Source organism: Scomber japonicus, chromosome 21, assembly GCF_027409825.1.
Source record: "Scomber japonicus isolate fScoJap1 chromosome 21, fScoJap1.pri, whole genome shotgun sequence".
Lineage (NCBI taxonomy): Eukaryota > Metazoa > Chordata > Actinopteri > Scombriformes > Scombridae > Scomber > Scomber japonicus.
In genome coordinates, this window is record NC_070598.1 from 2,865,219 (window position 1) to 2,887,749 (window position 22,531).

Genomic DNA, 22,531 nt, shown 5'->3' on the forward strand with positions numbered 1-22,531 from the left:
GAGGGACGGAGAAAGGAAAAGAGGAAGGAAGGGTGGAGGAAAGAAAGAAGGAAGGAAGGAAGGAAGGAAGGAAGGAAGGAAGGAAGGAAGGAAGGGGAGATCAGAAGAAATGAAGGGAAGAAGGAATGAATGAAGGGAAGAAGGACAGATGGAAGGAAGGAAGGAAGGAATGAAAGATGGAAGAAAGGGAAGATCGGAAGGAAGGAAGGAAGGAAGGAAGGAAGTAAGGGGAGATCAGAAGAAATGAAGGGAAGAAGGAATGAATGAAGGAAAGAAGGACAGATGTAAGGAAGGAATGAAAGATGGAAGGAAGGGAAGATTGGAAGGAAGGAAGGAAGGGGAGATCGGAAGAAATGAAGGGAAGAAGGAATGAATGAAGGGAAGAAGGACAGATGGAAGGGAAGGAAGGAATGAAAGATGGAAGGAAGGAAGGGAAGACCGGAAGGAAGGAAGGAAGGAAGGAAGGACGGAAGAAGGAAGGAAGGGAAGATCGGAAGGGAAGGAAGGAAGGAAGGACAGATGGAAGGAAGCAAAGAAGGAAGGAATGAAGAAAGGTAGGAAAGAAGGAAGAAAAAGAAGACAGGAAGGAAACTGGGCCGGATTGGACCTCTCGGCGGGCCGTTTCTGGCCCACGGGGCCTCATGTTTGACACCCCTGTTCTAGTCTATAAACAGGAAGTGTGGAGGTTTTATTATATAGTTTGATGCATTGTTTAAATCAGTATAAAGTAGTGATGAGTGATGCAACACGTCTCTTTTATCCTCTGAATGATTTTTAAAGAGTCACATCTGAGTGTCTAACCCAGACGGAGCTCTCCTCCAAAAATAAGAAGCATTGAAGTTGTTTTAGAGTCTAAAGCAGGAGTGTCAAACATGCGGCCGTGGGCCAGAACCGGCCCGCCCGAGAGGTCCAATCCGGCCCACTTTCCTTCCTTCCTTCCTTGCTTCTCGTCTTCTCTCCTTCCTTCCTTCCTTCTCGTCTTCTCTCCTTCCTTCCTTCTCGTCTTCTCTCTTTCCTTCCTTCCTTCCTTCTCGTCTTCTCTCTTTCCTTCCTTCCTTCCTTCCTTCTCGTCTTCTCTCCTTCCTTCCCTCCTTCCTTCCTTGCTTCTCGTCTTCTCTCCTTCCTTCTCGTCTTCTCTCCTTCCTTCCTTCTCGTCTTCTCTCTTTCCTTCCCTCCTTCCTTCCTTCCTTCTCGTCTTCTCTCCTTCCTTCCTTCTCGTCTTCTCTCTTTCCTTCCTTCCTTCTCGTCTTCTCTCCTTCCTTCCTTCTCTCCTTCTCGTCTTCTCTCCTTCCTTCCCTCCTTCCTTCCTTCCTTCCTTCCTTCCTTCCTTCCTTCCTTCCAATGATCCGGCCCACATTAGATCAAATTGGTCTGTATGTGGCTCTTGAATGAGAATGAGTTTGACTCCTCTGCTCTAAACACTTTATTAATGTTTCCACTCGTCTGTATCATACAGTCTGTGGTCTGTTTGGAGCTTTATGAGATTTTTCATAACCAACAAGTTTAACCTTTATGTCGTCCTCCCCCACTGTTTTGACTGTTCCTTCCTTCCTTCCTTCCTTCCTTTCCTTCCTCCCTATCTTCCTTTCCTTTCTCCTTTCCCTTGCTCCCTCCTTCCTTCTTTCCTCTGTTTATCTTTCCTTCCTTTCTCCCTCCCTCCTTCTTCCTCTTTCCTCCCCCTACCTTCCTTCTTTCCTTCCTTTCTCCCTCCTTCCATCTTTCCCTTCCTTTCTCCCTCGCTCCCTCCTTCCTTCCTCCCTCTTTTCCTTCCTTTCCTTCCTTCCTCCCCTTTCATTCCCTCCTTCCTTCCTCCCTCCGTTCTGCCCTTCCTTCCTTCCTTGCTTCTTTCCTCCCTTCATTTCTTCCTCCCTCCCTCCCTTCCTTCTTTCCTTTCCTCCCTCCCTTCCCTCCTTCCTTCCTCCCTCCTTTCTTTCCTTCCCTCCTTCCTTCCTCCCTTCCTCCCTTCCTTTTCTCCTTTCCTCCCTTCCTTCCTTGCTCTAGGGTTAAAGTGGAACCATAAAGTCTCAGCCAGTAAAAGGTCACAGATGACATAAGTGAGAGTTGATCTGCTGACAGGTTGACCTTTGACCTTTGTCCTCTCAGTGAGAGACATTTATCTGACAGGTGTTTCGGCTCCATTTATAGAAACGAAATTCTCTGACTCTTTAAAACTTTTATTATTTAGTTTGAAATGAAGAAAGTTTTGAGTTTGAAGTGGAGTTTGTGTATTTATATCATATCAGAGTTGAAAACTTTGGTTTAAAATGTTGGTGGAAAAACGCCACATGTATGAGTTTCCCTTGTTCCCTTCCCTCCTTCTTTCCTCTCCTTTCCCTCCTTCTGTCCTTCTTTCCTTCCCTCCTTCTGTCCTTCATTCCTTCCCTCCTTCTGTCCTTCATTCCTTCCCTCCTTCTGTCCTTCCTCTCCTTTCCCTCCTTCTGTCCTTCATTCCTTCCCTCCTTCTGTCTTTCATTCCTTCCCTCTTCTGTCCTTCCTCTCCTTTCCCTCTCTTCTGTCCTTCTTTCCTTACCTCCTTCATTCTTTCCCCTCTCCTTTCCTTCCCTCCTTCCTTCTGTCCTTCTTTCCATCCTTCATTCCTTCCTCTCCTTTCCTTCCTTCTGTCCTTCTTTCCATCCTTCTGTCCTTCATTCCTTCCTCTCCTTTCCTTCCTTCTGTCCTTCTTTCCATCCTTCTGTCCTTCATTCCTTCCCTTTCTTTCCTCTGTCCTTCATTCTTTCCTCTCCTTTCCTTCGTTCTTTCCTTCCCTCCTTCCTTCTGTCCTTCTTTCCATCCTTCATTCCTTCCTCTCCTTTCATTCCTTCTGTCCTTCTTTCCATCCTTCTGTCCATCATTCCTTACCTCCTTCCTTCTGTCCTTCATTCCTTCCTCTCCTTTCCTTCCTTCTGTCCTTCATTCCTTCCTCTCCTTTCCTTCCTTCTGTCCTTCATTCCTTCCTCTCCTTTCCTTCCTTCTGTCCTTCATTCCTTCCCGGCATAAAATGTTATATGAGTGAGTTGATGTGATCGGTGGATTCTGACTCTTCTAACAGATGTTTTACTCACTTTACAGACTCAGTTTGACTCTTTAAAGTTTTATTATTTAATTCAAAACAACCAAAGTGTTTGACTCAGTTTGATCTGGAGAATATGAAGCATTTCAATCCTCCATCACTGCACTTTTAAACTTCTTTAACCTTCCTGTCGTCCTCACCGGGTCAAATTGACCCCGTCTGTTGCTTGACTGTACTTTCCTTCCTCCTTCTCTCTTCCTTCATTCTGTCTTCATTCCTTACCTCCTTCCTCTGCCCTGCCCTCCTTCCTTCTGTCCTTCATTCCTTCCCTCCTTCTGTGCTTCATTCCTTCATTCTTTCCTCTCCTTTCCTTCCTCTCCTTTCCTTCCTTCTGTCCTTCTTTCCTTCATTCTTTCCTCTCCTTTCCTTCCTTCTGTCCTTGTTTCCTTCATTCTTTCCTCTCCTTTCCTTCCTTCTTTCCTCTCCTTTCCTTCCTCTCCTTCCTTCCTTCTGTCCTTCTTTCCTTCATTCTTTCCTCTCCTTTCCTTCTTTCCATCCTTCGTCCTTCATTCTTTCCTCTCCTTTTCCTTCCTTCTGTCCTTCTTTCCCTCCTTCTGTCCTTCATTCTTTCCTCTCCTTTCCTTCCTTCTGTCCATCTTTCCATCCTTCTGTTCTTCTTTCCTTCTTTCCATCCTTCTGTCCTTCTTTCCTCTCCTTTCCTTCCTTCTGTCCTTCTTTCCTTACCTCCTTCATTCTTTCCTCTCCTTTCCTTCCCTCCTTCCTTCTGTCCTTCTTTCCTTCCTTCTGTCCTTCTTTCCTTACCCTCCTTCCTTCTGTCCTTCTTTCCTTCCTTCTGTCCGTCTTTCCTTACCTCCCTCCCTCCTTTCCTTCCTTGACTCGAGGACAACAGGAGGGTTAACTGAATATAATGAGTATTTATTGGAATCAGCATTCATGTTAAAAAAAAGGATTGAAGTCATTTTAAAGGGTTGAAAATGTGCAAAGTCGGCATAAAATGTAGTATCAGTATGAGTTGATGTGATCAGTTTGATTTTGACTCTTCTAACAGATGTTTTACTCACTTTATAGAAACAGTTTGACTCGATTCAAAACAACCAAAGTGTTTGACTCAGTTTGATCTGGAGAATACGAAGCGTGTCAATCCTCCATCGCTGCACTTTTAACCTTCTTTAACTGAAGATATGACAGCAGGACTTACTGGTAAAAGGATTGAAGTGTTTTTAAAGGGTTGAAAATCTGCAAAGTCGGCAGAAAATGTTGGTGGAAAAATGCCACCAGTGTAAGTTGATGTGGTGGTTTTGATTTTGACTCTTTAAACTTTAATTATTTGAGTTTGACCCGGAGCATGACTGCATTTTAAATCCTCTTTAATTGAAGTAACGATATGAAGGCAGGACTTTCACTTTCTGCTTTTAAGTGTTTAATGTAAAAAAAAATAAAGGTTGAAAATCTGCAACGTTGGTGGAAAAATGCCACAAGTGTGAGTTGATGTAGAGCAATTCAATCCTCTTTAAACTGAATATATGAAGGCAGGATGGACTTTTACTTTAGGTATTTATTTGTATCAGCATTCAGAAAAAAGAGATTCAAGTCATTTTAAAAAGGTTGAAAAATGATAAAAATGTTGGTGGAAAAATGCCACCAGTGTGAGTTCACCTTGTTGGAGTTTTCTTGGAGGCTTGTAGACGATAGTTTGACTCCTTTGAAGTTTTAACTCAGTTTGAACTGGAGAGTACCGAGCATTTCAATCCTTTTAAAACTGAATATATGAAAGCAGGTTTTATTGGTATCAGCATTCATTAAAAAAGAAAGGGATTAAAAGAGTTTTTAAAGGGTTGAAAAGTTGCAAAGTCGGCATAAAATGTTGGTGGAAAAATGGCACCAGTATGAGATGATTAAGGCAGGATGGACTTCTGCTTCAGGTATTTATTATCAGCATAAAAAAAAAGATTGAAGTCATTTTAAAGGTTGAAAAATGAAAAAAAATGCCACAAATGTGAGTTCAGCTTATTAACTGGACTTCGTCTTTTCTTGCAGGAGTTTGTAGACGATAGTTTGAATCTTCAAAGTTTTATTTGGTTTATTAACTTTTACCTCAGTTTGAACTGGAGAGTACCGAGCATTTCAATCCTTTTAAAACTGAATATATGAAAGCAGGATTTATTGGTATCATCATTCATTAAAAAGAAAGGGATTAAAAAAGTTTTTGAAGGGTTGAAAAGTTGCAAAGTCGGCATAAAATGTTGAGTTGATGTGGAGGTTTGAACTGGAGAGATTCAATCCTCTTTAAACTGAATATATGAAGGCAGGACAGACTTCTGCTTTAGATATTTATTGGCATCACCATTAAAAAAAAAAGATTGAAGTCATTTTAAAAAAGGTTGAAAAATGAAAAAAAAAGCCAGGAAGAAAAAACCTTGGTGGAAAAATGCCACCAGTGTGAGTTCACCTTGTTGGACTTCAACTTTTCTTGCAGATGTTTGTAGACGATAGTTTGACTTTAACATTTTATTTGGTTTATGAAGTTTTGACTCAGTTTGAACTGAATATATGAAAGCAGGATTTATTGGAATCAGCATTCATTTAAAAAAATTTAAAAAAAGGGATTAAAAGTGTTTTAAAGGGTTGAAAACTTGCAAAGTCGGCATAAAATGTTGGTAGAAAAATGCCACCAGTATGAGATGATGTGGAGGTTTGAACTGGAGAGATTCAATCCTCTAAACTGAATATATGAAGGCAGGACTTCTGCTTTAAGGTCTTTATTATCAGCATTCATAAAAAAAAGATTGAAGTCATTTTAAAAAGGAAAGGTGGAAAAATGCCACCAGTGTGAGTTCACCTCGTTAGATGGACTTCAACTTTTCTCGCAGATGTTTATAGATGATAGTTTGAATCTTTAAAGTTTTGACTCAGTTTGAATTGAATTTATGAAACCAGGACTTCAGCTTTAGGTATTTATTATCAGCATTAAAAAAAAAAAGATTTATGTCATTTTAAAGGGTCAAATTTTTTTTTTTTAAGTCTGGAAAAAATGCCACCAGTGTGAGTTCACCTTGTTAGATGGACTTTGACTTTTCTTGCAGAATATATGAAAGCAGGACTTCTTGGTATCAGCGTTCATATTTTAAAAAAGGGATTTAAAGTGTTTTAAAAGGGTTGAAAACTTGCAGTCGGCATAAAATGTTGATGGTAAAATGCCACCAGTATGAGATGATGTCATCTGTTGGATTTTGACTTTTCAGGCAGTTATATTCTGCTCCATTTATACACCAGTTTCAATCTTTTAAGGTTTATTTGATTTTAAATGGAGCGTTTATAAAATCCCCCGTAACCCCTAACCCGTCACCTCACAGTATGAACCTTTAAAAACTCTCATAATTAAACTTAAATATATAAAGAAAGGAGATTTAGCTTTATGTATTAAAACTAATTTAACTTGCAAAATGAGCTTCAGCGCTAGTTTCTTCTGCCAGTAATACTTCAGAGATTCATCACAGCAGGTTTGAAGCTCGTGTGTTTTAATAGAATAATATGATTTACCTTTTTAAGAAGGATTTGAGGCACTATGTCCACCTTTTAATTTTTTTTTTTTTTTTTAGACTTTAGAGACACAAAACCAGACAGACATAGTTTGCAGTTTTTGTCCATTTGTTTCAACGTTTTTATTTTTTAGCCATCTCCAGTCAGGTGACAAAGGCCTCGAGTGAACAAAAAAGTATTTGCGACTCTAACCAACCCCCTCCCCAACCAACCAACCAACCCGATCGAGTCCCTCAAGAGGAAAAAAAAAAAAAAAAAAAAAAAGAAATTAAAAAAAAGAAAAAAAAAAAAAAAGAAAAAGGAGAAACACACACCTCACTGCAAACCGCCTCGTACACACTCACGCCTCTCAAGAATTAAAATTAAAATTATAACACTCCTTTTATTTTGTTATTTGAAAGGGGAGGGGGGGCAGGGGCGGGGGCGGGACGTCAGCATTGGGGGGTGAAGGTGTAGGAGGGGGGGGGGGGGGGGGGGGGTGGGAGGGTGACGAAACCCTCGACCACCCGCCTCCTTCCCCCCCCTTTTGGTGCCTCCTCAAACTTCTACACAGACAAAGAGAGACTGGCATTATTATTATTATAATTATTATTAATAACGAGGGGAGGGGGGGGCAATCACTGACTGTTAAAGGGGGGGGGGGTAAGAAAAAAAAAAGAAAGAAAAAGAAAACCACCACTTCTCTTTTCTTGGTTTTTTTTTTTAGAGCTTTTTCGACATGCTGGGGTTGAACCTCAAGTGCTCTTATAATATAATAATCGCCACCACCACCACCGATCCCAGCGAGGGGGGGGGGGCGGGGGGAGGAGAAGAAAGGGACCCTCATCGAGCCCCACTCAGGAACCAGAGCTGAAGGCCATGCTGGAAAGCTGTATGGCTGCTATAGAGGAAGGGAGGGGGAGGGGGTTGGGGGGGGCGACCTATAACCAGATTTTATATATTTTATTGTGTGTTAACATCTAAAGGGAGGGGGGCGGGGGGTAAACCCTCCCCTCTCCCACTGCTTTAACTCAAAAACTGCCCCTCCCACCACCCCCAAAACACACACTCACACACAACTCCCCCCTCCCCTCCCTCCATCTTTTTTTTTTCTTTCACCCGTTCCCTCTAAAAGCCTTTTTTTTTTTTTTTTTCAATTTTTTTTAGACCTGCTATATTTAAATCTAAAGAATATAAAAAATAATCATACAAAAGCTGAATATCCCCGGTTGTTACTTCCAACATTCAAGGAATGCGAGTGGCGAAAACCAACCAACCCAAAAAAAAAAAAAAAAAAATTTAAAAAAAAAAAAAAAAAAAAAAAGAGAAAGAAAGAAAAAAAAAAAAGCAGGAATGAGAGCAACTGATCGTTCTTTTTTTTTTTGAAGTTGTTTTTATATAAAGTAGATTTTTGTTTTACCAAACAAAACCTCAGTGATCAGGCAGAGGACCATCATGCAGCGGACTGCAGAGGAACATTCCCAAAAACAGCAAATATGGAGGAGAAGAGAAACGTAAGAGAGAGAGAAAGAGGAGAGGAGAGGGGGTGGGGGGGTGGGGCGGGGGGAATGGGGGATGGGAGGGGGGGGGGGAGAAAATAATTATAAAGATCAATGATGATGATGATGATGATGGAGGAGAGAAAAATCACAACAGAATGATTTGAGGTTGTCTGTGAAGGCCGACGCTTTGGTGACAGAACCAATGAGAATGCAAAGAGACTGGTTGTGGGTGGTGCTTGTTGCCCCGGGCGACGGGGGCAGCGAAGTCCGTCTCCTCCCCCCTCCTTTATTTGCTGGCCAGGACCTTGGTAGCGACAGCACATTCCTCCCCCATGGCAGAAATCACGGTGACCTGAGAGAGAGAGAGGGGGGGAGGAGAGAGAGAGGTAGGGAGGGAGGGAAGGAATGAAGGAAGGAGGGAGGGAGGGAGAGAGAGACAGGTGGAGAAGTAGAGAGAGAGGTAGAGGAAGAGGGAGGGAGAGAGGGAAGAAGAGAGAGAGGTAGAGGAAGAGGGAGGGAGAGAGGGAAGGAGAGAGAGGTAGAGGAAGAGGGAGGGAGAGGGAAGGATAGAGGTAGAGAGAGAAGGAAGGAAGGAAGGAAGGAGGGAGAGAGAGAGAGAGCGAGAGAGGGGGAGAGAGAGAGGGAAGGAGGGAGAGAGAGAAGGAGGGAGGGAGAGAGAGAAGGAATGAAGGAAGGAGGGAGAGAGGTAGAGAGAGAAGGAAGGAGGGAGGGAGAGAGGTAGAGAGAGAGGGAGAGAGAGGAAGAGGGAGGGAGAGAGAGAAGGAGGGAGGGAGAGAGGGAAGGAATGAAGGAAGGAGGGAGAGAGGTAGAGAGAGAGAGGGAAGGAAGGAAGGAAGGAGGGAAAGAAGGAGGGAGGGAGGGGGAGAGAGAGAGAGAGAGAGAGAGAGAGAGAGAGACATTCAGTTAGAACATTCAGATCATGTTGGAGTCGATCATGTGAAACTTTAAACCAGCTGCTCTCTAACTATGACATCATCGTTCAGACTCTAATTTAAACACATTTATTATATTTAAGAGCTTTAAAATCACCAAACACACATTTATATTAACTGGACTGGGTTTAGACATGTTAATATCCTCCTTCTGTCCTTTCTTCCTTCATCAGATCTAAGGTTCAGCTGTTAGGGTAAATGTTCCCTCCTTCTGTCCTTTCTTCCTTCCTTCATCTGTCCTTCCTTCCTTCCTCAGATCTAATCTAAGTTCAGCTGTTAGGGTAAATGTTCCCTCCTGTCCTTTCTTCCTCCCTCCTTTCCATCCTTCTTCCTCCCTTCCTTCCCTTCTTCCTTCCTACCTTCCTCCCCTCCTTTCCATTCTTCTTCCTCCCTCCTTCCTTCCTTTCCTTTCTTCCTTCCTTCCTCCCTTCTTCCATCCTTTCCTTCCTCCCTCCTTTCCATCTTCCTTCCTCCCTCCCTCTTTTCCATCCTCCTTCCTTCCTTCTTCCTCCCTCCCTTCCTCCCTCTTTCCTTTCCCTTCCTCCTTTCCTTCCTTTAGGTGCAAATGACATAACTAGTAAGGCCTGTTTAAGGGTTAATGACTTGATTATAAGTGAGAATATGAAGTTAAATCAAGTTAAATGTTAAATCTGCTGCTTTCAGAGACTTCTTCTAAAGAGTGTTTATACAGTCACTGCCAAAAAATGTCAAATATTTTGGTGAATCATTTAAAAAAGTCTTTCAGTTTGTCTCACAGCTGTTAACGAGGTATAATAATCCTGCTAAGCTTTTACATATTTTAGGAGTGACTGTCACCAAAAACCCAAATTATCTCTGGCAAAGCTGAACTGAGCCAAAACCAAAAGACTCTCCTAATATCCATGATCAGGAAGATGCTTGTATCGCTCCACTTTCTCTATGTCTTCCAATGCATCCATGTTTTATTGCGCAATCACACTTCAGAAACAGTTAGACTGGATTATTATAAGTTTCATTTGGAGCTTTTAAACAGTTAGTAAAGTAAGTAAGACTTCCTCCCTTCTTCCTTCCTTGCTCCTTTCCTTCCTTCTTCCTCCCTTCCCTCCGTCCTTCCTTCCTCCTTCCCTTCTTTCCTCCCTCCTTCCTCACTTCCCTCCGTCCTTCCTTCTTCCACCCTTCCTCCCTCCCTCCTTCTTCCACCCTCCCTCCCCTCCTTCCCCCACCCTTCCCTCCTTCCTCCCTCCCACATCATTTTTGCCTCATACCCTCAACTAGTAGCTAAATATGACTTCTAGTAGCTGAAATTTGCCCTTTTTTTCAATTCTTTTAAATTCAACATTACGTCATGATGCATTTACCTAACTTTGAGAGTCTGGTAGATCATCATGAGGTAATAAACTCATTTAACCCTGCTGCTTAAAAAGAGGCTGTTTCCTTCTTTTAATGGATCCTGCACAACTATATTTCATTTATTAACTATTTATGGATTATTATTTATATAGTGTTTTATTTTTAACTGACAATTTGAATGTTATAATTATTGCATTAAAGTGGTTTAACTCATGAAACAGTATTTAGGTTTGATAATTAAAGTGAAAGTGAACTCAGTGAGTCTTTAGACAGGCTCGGACCGATGAGCTGAAAGCAGAGCTAGGAGATGATGAAGTAGTATATGGGAGGAATGTTTAACCCTCCTGTCGTCCTCCCGTCTTATTCTTCTTTCCTCCCTTCCATCTGTACTTCCTGCATCCCCCTTTCCATCCCTCCTTCCTTCCTCCCTCCTTTCCTTCCTTATTCCTTCCTCCCTCCCTTCATTCCTCCTTTACTCCCTCTCCTTCTCTTTCTTTCCTCTGTTCTTCTTTCCTACCTTTCTTCCTCCCTCCCCTCTCCTTTCATTTCCTCCTTCCTTCCTCCCTCCTTTCCTTCCTCATTCCTTCCTCCTTTACTCCCTCTCCTTCATTCCTTCCTCCTCCCTTCCTCCTCCTTCCTCCCTCCCTCCCTTCCTTCTTTACTCCCTCTATCCTTTCCTTCCTTCTTTACTCCCTCTATCCTTTCCTTCCTTCTTTACTCCCTCTATCCTTTCCTTCCTTCTTTACTCCCTCTATCCTTTCCTTCCTTCTTTACTCCCTCTATCCTTCCCTTCCTTCTTTACTCCCTCTATCCTTCCCTTCCTTCTTTACTCCCTCTATCCTTTCCTTCCTTCTTTACTCCCTCTCCTTTCCCCCCGCTTTCCTTCCTCCTTTCATTTCCTCGCTTCCTTCCTTCCTTGACTCGAGGACAACAGGAGGGTCTTCTCTGAGGCTGATGGGAAATATTAAGAGTCTGATCCATTCATAGTCATTCTTTAAAGGAAACTACCTCTGTGTCTAAATATGAGGAATAAAAGTCTTCTTCCTTATTAGGATGTGTGATTGTGAAGACGTTAATCCTCCAGGAGAGAAATGTTAAATATGCTTCACCTGCAGAGAGAGACTAGAGACAAGAGAGACCCTAACCCTGTTTCAATGGAAGCACTAATATCACTTAACTTTGTATATTTATTTAATTATTTTATTTGTATGTTGATTTTATTGTCATGACTGTGGCTCCTATTATTATTTCCTACTTATGAAGTGCTGATCCTGTTCATGTTTAGTGTTTTATTGGTTAGTTTTGGGGAGGGAGGGTCTTTATTCTTCTTATTATTATTATCTGTTTATCCTGTGTTCTTGTTTCATTTATATACATATCTTAACCCTCCTGTTGTCCTCAGGTCAAGAAAGGAAGGAAGGAAGGGAGGAAAGGTGGAAGGAAGGAAGGAAGGGAAGAAAAGGAGGAAGGGAGGAGAGAAGGAAGGTAGAATGGAAGGAAGGAAAGGAGTAAGGAGGGAGGAAAAGCAGAAGTAAGGAGAGCAGGAAGGAATGAAGGGAGGGAGGGAGTAAGGAGAGAAGGAAGGGAGGAAGGGAAGGAGGAAGGAAGGTAGAATGGAATGAAGGAAGAAAGGAATGAAGGAAGGGAGGACAGAAAGGTGGAAGGAAGGAAGGGAGGAAAGAAGGAATGAGGAAAATGAGGAAGGAAAGGAGTAAGAGCGGAAGGAAGTAAAGAGAGCAGGAAGGAAGGAAGGAAAGGAGTATGGGGGAGCAGGAAGGAATGAAGGGAGGACAGACAGGTGGAAGGGAGGAAGGAAGGAAAGAAGGAAGGGAGGACGGAAAGGAAGGAAGGGAGGACGGAAAGGAAGGAAGGGAGGACGGAAAGGAAGGAAGGAAGGAAAGAAGGAACAGTCAAAAGAGATGGAGTCAATTTGATCCGGGAGGACGACAGGAGGGTTAAAAAAATGTTTTAAAAATCTTTCAGTTTGTGTAACAGCTGAACAAACCCAGAAATCCCATCAGGCTGAAACTAGACTACTAAAACTCTGGATGTAATAATTATACTACTACTACAACTACCACTACTACTACTACTACTACTACTACTACTACTACTACTACTACTACCACTACATGATGTCAGAGCTCTATTTAAAGGAAACTTACCATGAATTCATCACCGGCTTCAAACTTTGACTCGATTTCCTTGCCGATGTCGTTTTCGGGAACACGCAGGTCCTCCCTGATGTCTCCGTTGTCGCTCATCAAGGACATGTAGCTCTCAGCGATGTTAACTAACTGAAGACGAGGAAAAGAAAAGAAAGAAAAGGAGAAAGATATTAACATTTATAAAGAAGAGAGGAATGTGATATTTTATTAGTATTATACTATCATAGTTTTTATATTAAATTCATGTTTATATTATTATTATTATTACATTATATTTATTATTATTATTATTATTATTATTACCATCATACCATTATATTTTTTATATTATTTATATTTTGATATTATAATTATATTACCATATTTTTAAAAATATTTTTATATTTACATTTTTTAAAATATTTTTATATTTATATATTTATATATTTTTAAATATTTTTATATTTATATTTTTTTAAATATTTAATATTTTTATATTTATATATTTTTTAATATTTTTATATTTATTTTTTAAATATTTTTATATTCATATTTTTTATATTATTATTATCATCATCATCATCATCATCATCATCATCATCATAGAAATATTTTTATATTAAATTTATATATTTTTTATATATTATTATATTTATTATTTAAATGTTTCAGGTTGTATTTGGTTCATATTTATCAGCTGTGAAGCAGAATTCAGCCTTAAATCTGTTAAACTACTTATTTAATTATTTTTACTTTAATTAAAACCTTTATCAGATTAATTAGGCAGAAAATGTTGTTAAAAAAAAACCAAGTCACACCAGTTTGAGAAAGTTAAACTAATCTTCTGACCCATTCAGTATTTTACTTAAGTTTTATTTCTTATAATATTTGTCTATTTCTTCTCAAACTAATAAAAGAAGCAACAATATAAATCTAATGTTTGTTCCCAGTTAACAAACGTTGAGCTGTTATGTGATGGATGGAGAGAGAGCGAGAGAGAGCGAGCGGCCGGCTGGCTTAGTGTCCGACGGGCTTAGCAGAGAATCTAGGACAGCAGATAGCGACTGACTCAACGCTGCAGGTACGACACAATGAGCCGAATATTACCCAGAAACCTTTGCAAACATCATCTCAGGACTGACGGAGCGTTACAGCAGCAGACACCCCGACCCCGAACCTGACCCCGACCCCGAGATCTAAAAACACCTGCCTTTATAATCCTGAGCTGAGGTTTTTGGGGCTAAACAATAAGAGAAAGTGAAACCCTTCATCATCATCATCATCATCATCATCATCACTCAGCGCTGCGGCCGTAATTACCGTCTTTATGAAACGTTTGTGGTGTTTTTCAGTCTCTGTGAAATCTGAAGCCGTGTTTGTGTTCGTGTCGGTTTGTTTTAAAGTCAAAAGGATTTTCAGTCTCTGCAAACTTCCTGTCGTCATCGTCCTCCTCCTGGGTCAAACTGACCCGTCTGATTTTACTGTTCCTTCCTTCTTTCCTCCCTCCCTCCCTCCTACCTTCCTTCCCTTGTCTTGTCTTTCCTTCCCTCCCTCCTTCCTACCTTTTCTTCCTTTTGTTGGTCCTTCCCTCCTACCTTCCTTCTTTCCTCCCTCCCTCCCCTTGTCGGTCCTTCCTTCCTTCTTTCCTCCCTCCTACCTTCATTCCTCCCTCCTTTTGTGGATCCTTCCTTCTTTCGTCCTTCCTACCTTCCCTTCCTATCCTCTCCCTCCCTCCCTTCCCTCCTTCTTACCTTCCCTTCCTCCCTCCCTTCCCTCCCTCCGTCCCTCCCTCCTTCCTATCGTCTCTCCCTTCCCTTCCTATCCTCTCTCCCTCCCTTCCTTCCTTCTTCCTCCCTTCCTATCCTCTCCCTCCCTCCCCTCCTTCTTCCTCCCTTCCTATCCTCTCTCCCTTCCCTTCCTATCCTCTCTCCCTCCCTTCCCTTCCTATCCTCTCTCCCTCCCTTCCCTCCCTCCCCTCCTTCTTCCTATCCTCTCTCCCTCCCTTCCCTCCCTTCCTATCCTTCTTCCTATCCTCTCTCCCTCCCTTCCTATCCTTCTTCCCTTCCCATCTCCCTCCCTCCCTTCCCATCTCCCTCCCTCCCTCCCTTCTTCCTGCCTTCCCTCCTATCCTCTCTCCTTCCTATCCTCCCTTGACTCGAGGACAACAGGAGGGTTAAAAACAGAGCTTGAGCAAACATTAGTAGAGTATTAGAGGTTCTCCTCCCTTCTACATTCATTCTGCATATAATAGATGTTTGTGTTTTAGATGCTTCATTATAAAATCAGTAGTAAAGAAAAAAAGAAGCGGTGGTGAAATCCAGACGAGCACGACTCATTTCTGAGCTTTAACATTAACTATAAGAAGAAGTCAGCTGACCCCATCAGGCGGTTGCGTAACTCATTATGCATGTATGTAAGCAATGTGAAGTCAATGATCTGCTTGTAATGGAGGCTAAACGTCGATTAAATGACACCAATTAGCCGAGGAAATGTGTGTCAGGTTACGTAATCTGAACCCTTCATGCCTCGAGGCCAAAATTAAAGTGAAAAATTAGCTTTTTCTTGCAGTTTAGATCAAATTTAAGACTTTTAAACACATTAAATTATTATTAAACTTCATATTTTTTACTTTTACGTGGACTCTTGGCTTTCTTTTAAAGCAGCAGTGACTCAATCTTTGTGTTCCTTGTTGTTAGGTGGGAGCCTAAAACACTCGAGACACTTTTTCCAGAAACCTTCCTGCAACCATCCACACACACACACACACACACACACACACAGGGGCCGATCTCTTTAGTTACGGCTTCCTGTGTCGGCCCAGCAGTCAACTCGTGTCTCCTCTCTAATGAGTTGCTCTCTGCTGTCACACTTGAGTGATAGAAATGTTCCAGAGATGTTTGGTGGTGTGTGTGTGTGTGTGTGTGTGTGTGGTTGTTTTAGGGTGTGTCTGCAGGCGTTGCATTATAATACCTGGTAGTCTATCCTCTTAATGGAGGGAACATCCATGTTGTGGGTGGAGGGGCACATATCTTCATACTTCTTGTTGGTGAAGATGTCGATGCCAACCATGTTAACCTGAAGAGACACAAAAAAACAAACATAGGATTTAATTCACAGGTCATAAAAAGTTACATTCAGTAAAAGGAAATATGGTTTAAAAACAGACTAAAAGGTTAAACAGTGTAAATAAATTAACCTCATGACCTCACTGCAGACAGAAAGAGGTCACAGTGATAATTGACTCCAGCTGTGGAAGGTTTAAAAGATGTTTGTTCCACATTTAGATCTACTTCCTGCTCAAATTGGGCGTGCAGGAAAAACAAGAGGAAGCGGAAAAGACTTAAAAACTGTTAACTGATGTATGAGGGGGATTAGATATTTGATATATAAAGAAAGAAGCTCATAAATCAATTAATAGGTATGAAACTGGGAAGGGCTGAATCTTTTTATTTGTCTGTTTTTGTGTAATTCTCATAGAGGGCAAAGTACAACACACACACACACACACACGCAGAGGGGTGGAGGGGCGGAGTGGAGGCACCTTGGTGTTAAAGATAAGGAGACCACGCTACTAAAGCTGCAACTTGAGGCAGCTTGGACCAGACTGGTGTGAAACCTGAGCTCCTGAAGGCCTCAGCTGAGCCTCAGGTCTCTGGCAATGAGGCACATCTCTGACAAGTTTCTACTTTCCAAAATCCATTTAAGACTTACAGCTGCGTACTTTAACAGGAGGGGGAGGGAGGGAGGGAGGGAGGGAGGGAGGGGGGGTTGGCTATATCACCCCACTCTAAGGACACACTCTCTACCTTAGCATGTCCGTGTTTGCCGGTCTTGGAGGTGGACATCTCAACGATTTTGCAGGGGCGTCCCTTCAGCACCACGTATCCGTTCTTACGCAGAGCAGAGCACTGCATGGGGTAGGTGGCGGAGGCGCCAGACTCTCCGGTCGTGAAGTCAAGATCGGGATCTGCCATGGTGCGATGGGTCAGGGGTGCTAAAGGAGAGGAGAAGACAACCACGGATCAATAAGGGTTTAAAAAAACAACTACTTTACTGATATCTGAATGTAAATCGCAGCTTTCACACATTTCAGGTTTTATCTGGTAGATTTATTAATACTACAAAATAAAAGCATGGCAGCAGTATGGTATCATTGTGTTTAAAACCCTTCAAAAGTAGAATTTAAAAAGGTTTAATTTTAGTTGAATTTATAGATTAAGAAGAATCAGAGAGCTGTGGATGGTATTAATTTAGAGGTGGTTTAATTAGTATTGTTAACGCAGCTGTCTGACGAAGAGGAAGACTTTAAAAATCATGAAAACTTCCTAAAAAAAACACAAAGAGGGGGCAATGTGACTCATCTCAACCCTCCACAGTCAGGAGGAGGATTACAGGCTGGTTACTAATAAGTCTAATTGTCCAGATTAATTCTTACAAATCAGTTAAAGGGAAACTTTGCCGTCCCATCTTTTTCTCTCTAATGGGAACACCAGTCCTTTGAAAGTGACCCAGCATCGAGCCATCAGCTGTTTAACACACTGCAATGTAGTCAATGTATGTCCACTATTAGAGCAGCTTTTTCCCTCCGATAGGCACAAAAATATTGATTCTCTGATGCGATGCAGACGTCGACGGTTCTTCATCGATTTCAAAATGTCAATCAAGTTTTTTTAAAAGGTAGTCAGACGTTAAAAAAGGAATGAAAGAGGCAGCAGCTGGTTAGTTTACTGCAGCACGAGGCTCTTATCTCGTAGTTTATCTTAAAAAAAAGGCAACAGACCTGATAGCTGAACATATGGGCAACAGTTTAAAAGATTAAACAGGTAAGAATTAATCTGATTATTACACTAAATGTCTCTATAATGATCTTTAAAGGTGTTTTTAGTTGTATTAAAAGTATATTCACTGTCCTGCTGCCTTAAATACTCACTAAAGGCATCAGCTGTGTATTAATGTGTCATTATGAGTCAAGCTGGTGACACATATAAACACAACTTAAACATTAAAACCTTCCCATTTGACTTTAAAGGTTGAACAGGTGGGAACTTTTAATAGTGTAATAAGACTATTTAACATTTTTACTGAGTTAAAGTGGAATTTGAGGCCGTGTCAGCAACCTTTTCATCCTTTCTGGGGCCCCCACTAAAAAAACAGCCCCAAACAAAAGCATTACTCACTAATTTGCAGAAGTAACTACAGTGCCAAGTTATTTTAGTTAATTTGCTTTATTTTTTTTAAAGGTTTTAAAGCTCTACAGGCAACAGACTGGAGGAGTTGTAGGTTTTCTTTAGGTCTCATGGGACTAGTTCTTCCAGAATATCTCCAGCCTTATTCTTTACTTTGACATTAAGTTGTTTGCATAGTTGTCATTATCAAAAACTGGTCTTCAACTAGTTAAAAAATGAGTGTGGATTAAAGTAAAAAAGGATGTGTGACGATACACAAACTCTGGACTAAACCTCTTCAGTTAGGTTCAACAGGTGGAAACTTTTACCTTTTATACATTTATACTAAATTAAACTGGGATTATTTGAGGTGCTGTCACCAACATCTCTCTCTCTCTGAGGGACCCCGGTGAAAAATAAAAGCATCATGCACTAATTAGATAAAAAAGAAACTAAGCTGTTTAAGAAGTTATTTTAGCTCTACTGACTGACTAGAGGACAAAAAGTTAGTTGAGGTCTCATGGGACCAGCTGTTCCAGATGATCAGCAAAACGAATCTTCAAACTAGTTAAAAATACAACTTAAGTTAAATTTAACAAGTGGAAACTTCAATGCTGTAATAAGACTACTCTACATGTTGTAATTTGCCTACACTTGACGGTTAAACTGGAATTTGAGGCCCTGTCACTGGAAAACAGTCCCAAACAAAAGCATTATTCACCAGTTTGCAAAAAAACTACAGTGTCAAGCTGTTCAAGAAGTTATTTAACCTGATTTCTTTGTATTTTTAAACTCTACTAACAGACAAGGAGTCTTATTTAGCCTTATTTATAAAGTGTACATGAACAGACAGACTACAGGAGACATAATGTTCGTTTAGATCAGATGGGACAAGTTGTTCCAGATCTTGAACTAATTAAAAATGCAACGTATGTTAAGTTTAACAGGTGGAAACTAGACTATTCAACATGTTTTAATTCATTTGCCTACGTTTTACTGAGAATTTGAGGCCCTGTCATACTGAAACACAGTCCCAAACAAAAGCATTATTCACTAATTTGCAAAAAACTACAGTGCCAAGCTGATTAAGGAGTTGTTTTTTAGGTCTACTGACAGACTACTGTGAGTTATAAAGTTAGTTTAGGTCTCATGAGTCTATGTTGTTCCAGCTGATATAATACATATCTTTAACTAGTTAAAAATGCTACTTGTGTTAAGTTGAACAGGTGGAAACTATTCTATTTTTCATTTTTTGCTTTGCCTGCATTTCACCGGGTTAACCAGGAATTTGAGGCCCTGTCACTAACTTCTCTCTCGGGACGTTTTTGCAGCTTTTCTGAAGCCAAAAAAGAGAAAGAGCTGCTGCTGTGTTTAAAACTAACGCGAGATCTAGTGTGGAGAAAAAAAGTGGCATCCTCATCCTCAATCATATTAACTCCTGATTAAATTAAACCCTCTCCTGAACACTGAAATAGTTGGTTTCTTTTAGAGAGAAAGAAAGAGAGAAAGGAGAGAAAAAAAAATCTGACGTCGTCGCAGCGTGGACGCACTCACGCTAAAGTTACGTAGCTCAACACGAGGCTTTGCTCTCCGCTTTCTTTTCCTTTTATCAAAGCCTCTAACACACATTTAACATCCACATAAACCAACATTAACTATTAAAAACAACACCTCAAATACTACTCATATAGCCACTTTTATCTTTCAGTGGAAATTTTATTTTTTAAAGTATTATTATTATAAAAAAAGATGAAAGTAGAACAAGTTAGCCGGCCTGTAGTTTACAACATGACGGAAACACCCGAACATCACCGATTAACAACATTAGAATTAAACGATAGGTACCGTAATACTCGGATATAAAGCTGAGCGGCGCATTTTTTTTTACCGTAAATACTCGATTATAGAGCAGAGCGCACAAAGGGCGAGGACCGTTATCCGCTTGGCTTTAGCTGCTTCATGCTAAGCTAACGACGGCTAACTAACCCTCCATTCAGCTCCGTCCCAAAAAATATGGGAGAAGATTGACTCTCACGGACTCGGTGCTTCATTAACAAGTACACAGTCGTTACCGGGGTTGTTTAAAACCACCGGATGACACCTAACTAAGACATTATCGATGATAAATGGAGAACAACTCGAAGGCCTCACATCCCCGCATTTTCTTTATGATTCGAGGCCGGCCGCTAACACACCCGGCCCCTGCCAACCCCGTCTACGCCCGCCACGAAAGAAAAATATACCACAGCTTCTCGAAAACACTAGTAGTAGTAGTTTAGTACCTGAATCTGTGAGAAAAGATGAGTTATTAAACCGTTAAAGTGCTCCGTTTATCCCCCCAAGGCAGAAACACGCGCCATGCCACACTTACCTTCCAAGAAAAAGAGGACCGAGAGTGCGCATGCGCGGCCAACTTTACTGCAGCATCCGTAGAGGAAGAAGGGAGGAGGGAGTGGGGTGAAAGGGAGGGGGGGGAGTTCACGTGTTCCGGTGGACGCCCGGTAGAAAGGGATGCCAGGTCTGAGCCAAACATGGCAACCCGTTAGTAGAGCTGTAGTTCCCTAATACGGAGCAGCACCAACCACCAGGAGAGTCTTTAAGGCCCCAAACACACTGCACAGATTTATTTTATATATAAAGGATTAGTGGTAAATAAGGATTGGGAAGATGAGCAATTCAAAAATATGTTTAAAAAATAGTTATAAAAGCTGCATCAGGCTTGTTGAAATTATGCAAACATTAAAAGAATAAAAGCACTTGCTTATAAATCTTGAATCTCAGTAGTAGTATGCATACGTATCTCAATTTAAAATAAAAATACACCAAAAGAAAAAAAGCAAAGGACCCCTAACCCTCCCAGCCCACCCGTACCCTGAAACACAACAATACACCAAAAACATGAAACATTTAACAAAGGTTAAAACAACACCAGTAACACAGACAACAGACGAATGTAAATTTTATATTTTTGTTGATTTTATGACATTTGCACCATTTTTTTTTAAACCAAAAGTAATAAAATATCAAATGGTGTAGTCTTTTATCTACCTACAGTGTATTTAAGTGGACTTATACTAATAATTACTTCATTTTAAAACATCAAATGAAAATAATTAGTATTTTCTACATTTAAACTTCTGTCACTATCGAGCAGGACATATTGTAAAAAACATTTTTTCTAAATAAGTTTTGATTAACTATTTAAAATTTGTAGAAAAAAAAACAAAAATCAAACTAACATAGTGTTGCATGGCAGAAATGGATTATATTTATTCCACATTTTTAATCCACATTTATTTTCCTGTAAATATAAAACAGATTTTTTATGAAGAAATTCTGGTTACACCAACTGACACTGGGTTACATCATGTCATTGGCCCATTTAAAGTCCCTCTCCTCTCTAAAATATGTTTTTCTTTGTGTTTCTACAGTCGTGCTGGATGTTATACGTCTCTGTGCTGAATGATTCATGAGCAGAGTTTGACACTTCACGGCTGCTGCTGTTATTGTTTTTGTTGAAGATTGAAAATCCCATTTTTAGGGGATGGGGTTTACGCAAAGCTGGATTAGGACTCCCTCAGGCCTCTGGGCGCTGGAAGTCAGGCTAGTTGATATTAATTTATATTCCCACACACTCGTTCATACAAAGTCAAAGTCACTTTATTGTCAATCCTAACTACACATACAGTACATAGGGGGCTGAAATGATGTTTCTCTCTGACTCATGGTGAGATGGACAACAATGGTTCAACTAAAAAGTAAAAACTGCTCAGAGCTTCAGGTAAAAAGGCACATGACATATTTAACCCTTAACCCTTAAACAGGCCTTACTAGTTATGTCATTCGCACCTCAAGTAAGGAAGGAATGAAGGAAAGAAGGAAGGAAGGAAAGGACGGAAGAAGGAAGGAAAGGAAGGAAGGTAGGAAGGAAAGGAGGGAAGAAGGAAGGAAAGGAGGGAGGAAGGGAAGCAAGGGAGGAAGAAGGAAGGAAAGGAAGGAAGGAAGGTAGGAAGGAAAGGAGGGAAGAAGGAAGGAAAGGAGGGAGGAAGGGAAGGGAAGGAAGGAAGGGAGGAAGGGAAGGAAGGAAGGAAAGGAGGGAGGAAGGAAGGAAGGAAGAAAGGACAGAAGGGGGGAACATTTACCCTAACAGCTGAACTTAGATCTGAGGAAGGAAGGAAGGAAGGGAGGAAGGAAGGACAGACAGATGAAGGAAGGAAGGAAGGAAGGAAGGAAGGAAGGAAGGAAGGAAGGAAGGAAGGAAGGAAGGAAGGAAGGAAGGAAGGACAGAGGAAGGACCCGGGAGGACAACAGGAAGGTTAAAGAGTCTGTATCTCCTGGTGCACGTTGTCTGTTTAAGGGTTAAACAGGCAGGAGTGGAAAATGAGATGTGAAAAATAAAATCCTAGTGATCTTATGTGCACCTAAGATAAACATTTCTATAAATTTATTTTTTAAATATTTGGAAAAAATCCAGGTTATAAACATTTCTCTTCTCCTGTGCTTATGATTGAGCTCTCTTAACCCTCGTGTCGTCCTCCCGGGTCAAATTGACCCCGTCTAATTCTTCTTTCCTCCCTTCCTTCCTTCCTTCCTTCCTTCCTTCATCTGTCCCTCCTTTCCTTCCTACCTTCCTTCCTTCCTCCCTCCTTCCTTTCCTTCCTTCTTCCTTCCCTTCCTTCCTCCTTTCCTTCCTTCTTCCCTCCATTCTTTCCTACCTTCCTTCCTTCCTCCCTCCTTCCTTTCCTTTCCTTCCTTTCCTTCCTTCTTCCTCCCTTGCTTCCTCCTTTCCTTCCTTCTTCCCTCCTTCCCTTCCTTCCTTCCTTCCTTCCTTCCTCCTTCCCTTCCTTCCTTCCTTACTTTAGGTGCAAATGACATAACTAGTAAG

General features: G+C 41.1%; 1 protein-coding gene across 2 annotated transcripts; it reads right to left on the reverse strand.

Annotated features, from left to right (window-relative positions):
• Nucleotides 1-8,137: 8,137 nt before the first annotated feature.
• Nucleotides 8,138-20,075, reverse strand: eif5a (eukaryotic translation initiation factor 5A). 2 transcript variants are annotated; one of them, XM_053342162.1, is made up of 5 exons: nt 20,018-20,075; nt 16,288-16,475; nt 15,452-15,556; nt 12,500-12,631; nt 8,138-8,404 (listed from the first exon to the last, which is right to left on the reverse strand). In XM_053342162.1, exons 2-5 carry the CDS (start codon nt 16,453-16,455, stop codon nt 8,339-8,341), a joined length of 471 nt encoding a protein of 156 aa, XP_053198137.1. In that variant the 5' UTR covers nt 16,456-16,475; nt 20,018-20,075; the 3' UTR covers nt 8,138-8,338. The 2 variants fall into 2 exon arrangements, with proteins under 2 accessions (XP_053198137.1, XP_053198138.1); XM_053342163.1 differs by lacking the exon at nt 20,018-20,075 and adding an exon at nt 19,929-20,005.
• Nucleotides 20,076-22,531: the final 2,456 nt, after the last annotated feature.

What these genes read in the sequence shown, in the direction of transcription:
- eif5a (XM_053342162.1), bottom strand. Translation starts at nt 16,455, where the DNA reads ATGGCAGATCCCGATCTTGACTTCACGACCGGAGAGTCTGGCGCCTCC. An exon ending in GCAAACACGGACATGCTAAG is followed by an intron (nt 15,557 to 16,287) that starts GTAGAGAGTGTG and finishes GTGTCTCTTCAG; the next exon opens with GTTAACATGGTTGGCATCGA. An exon ending in TTAAGAGGATAGACTACCAG is followed by an intron (nt 12,632 to 15,451) that starts GTATTATAATGC and finishes CCTCGTCTTCAG; the next exon opens with TTAGTTAACATCGCTGAGAG.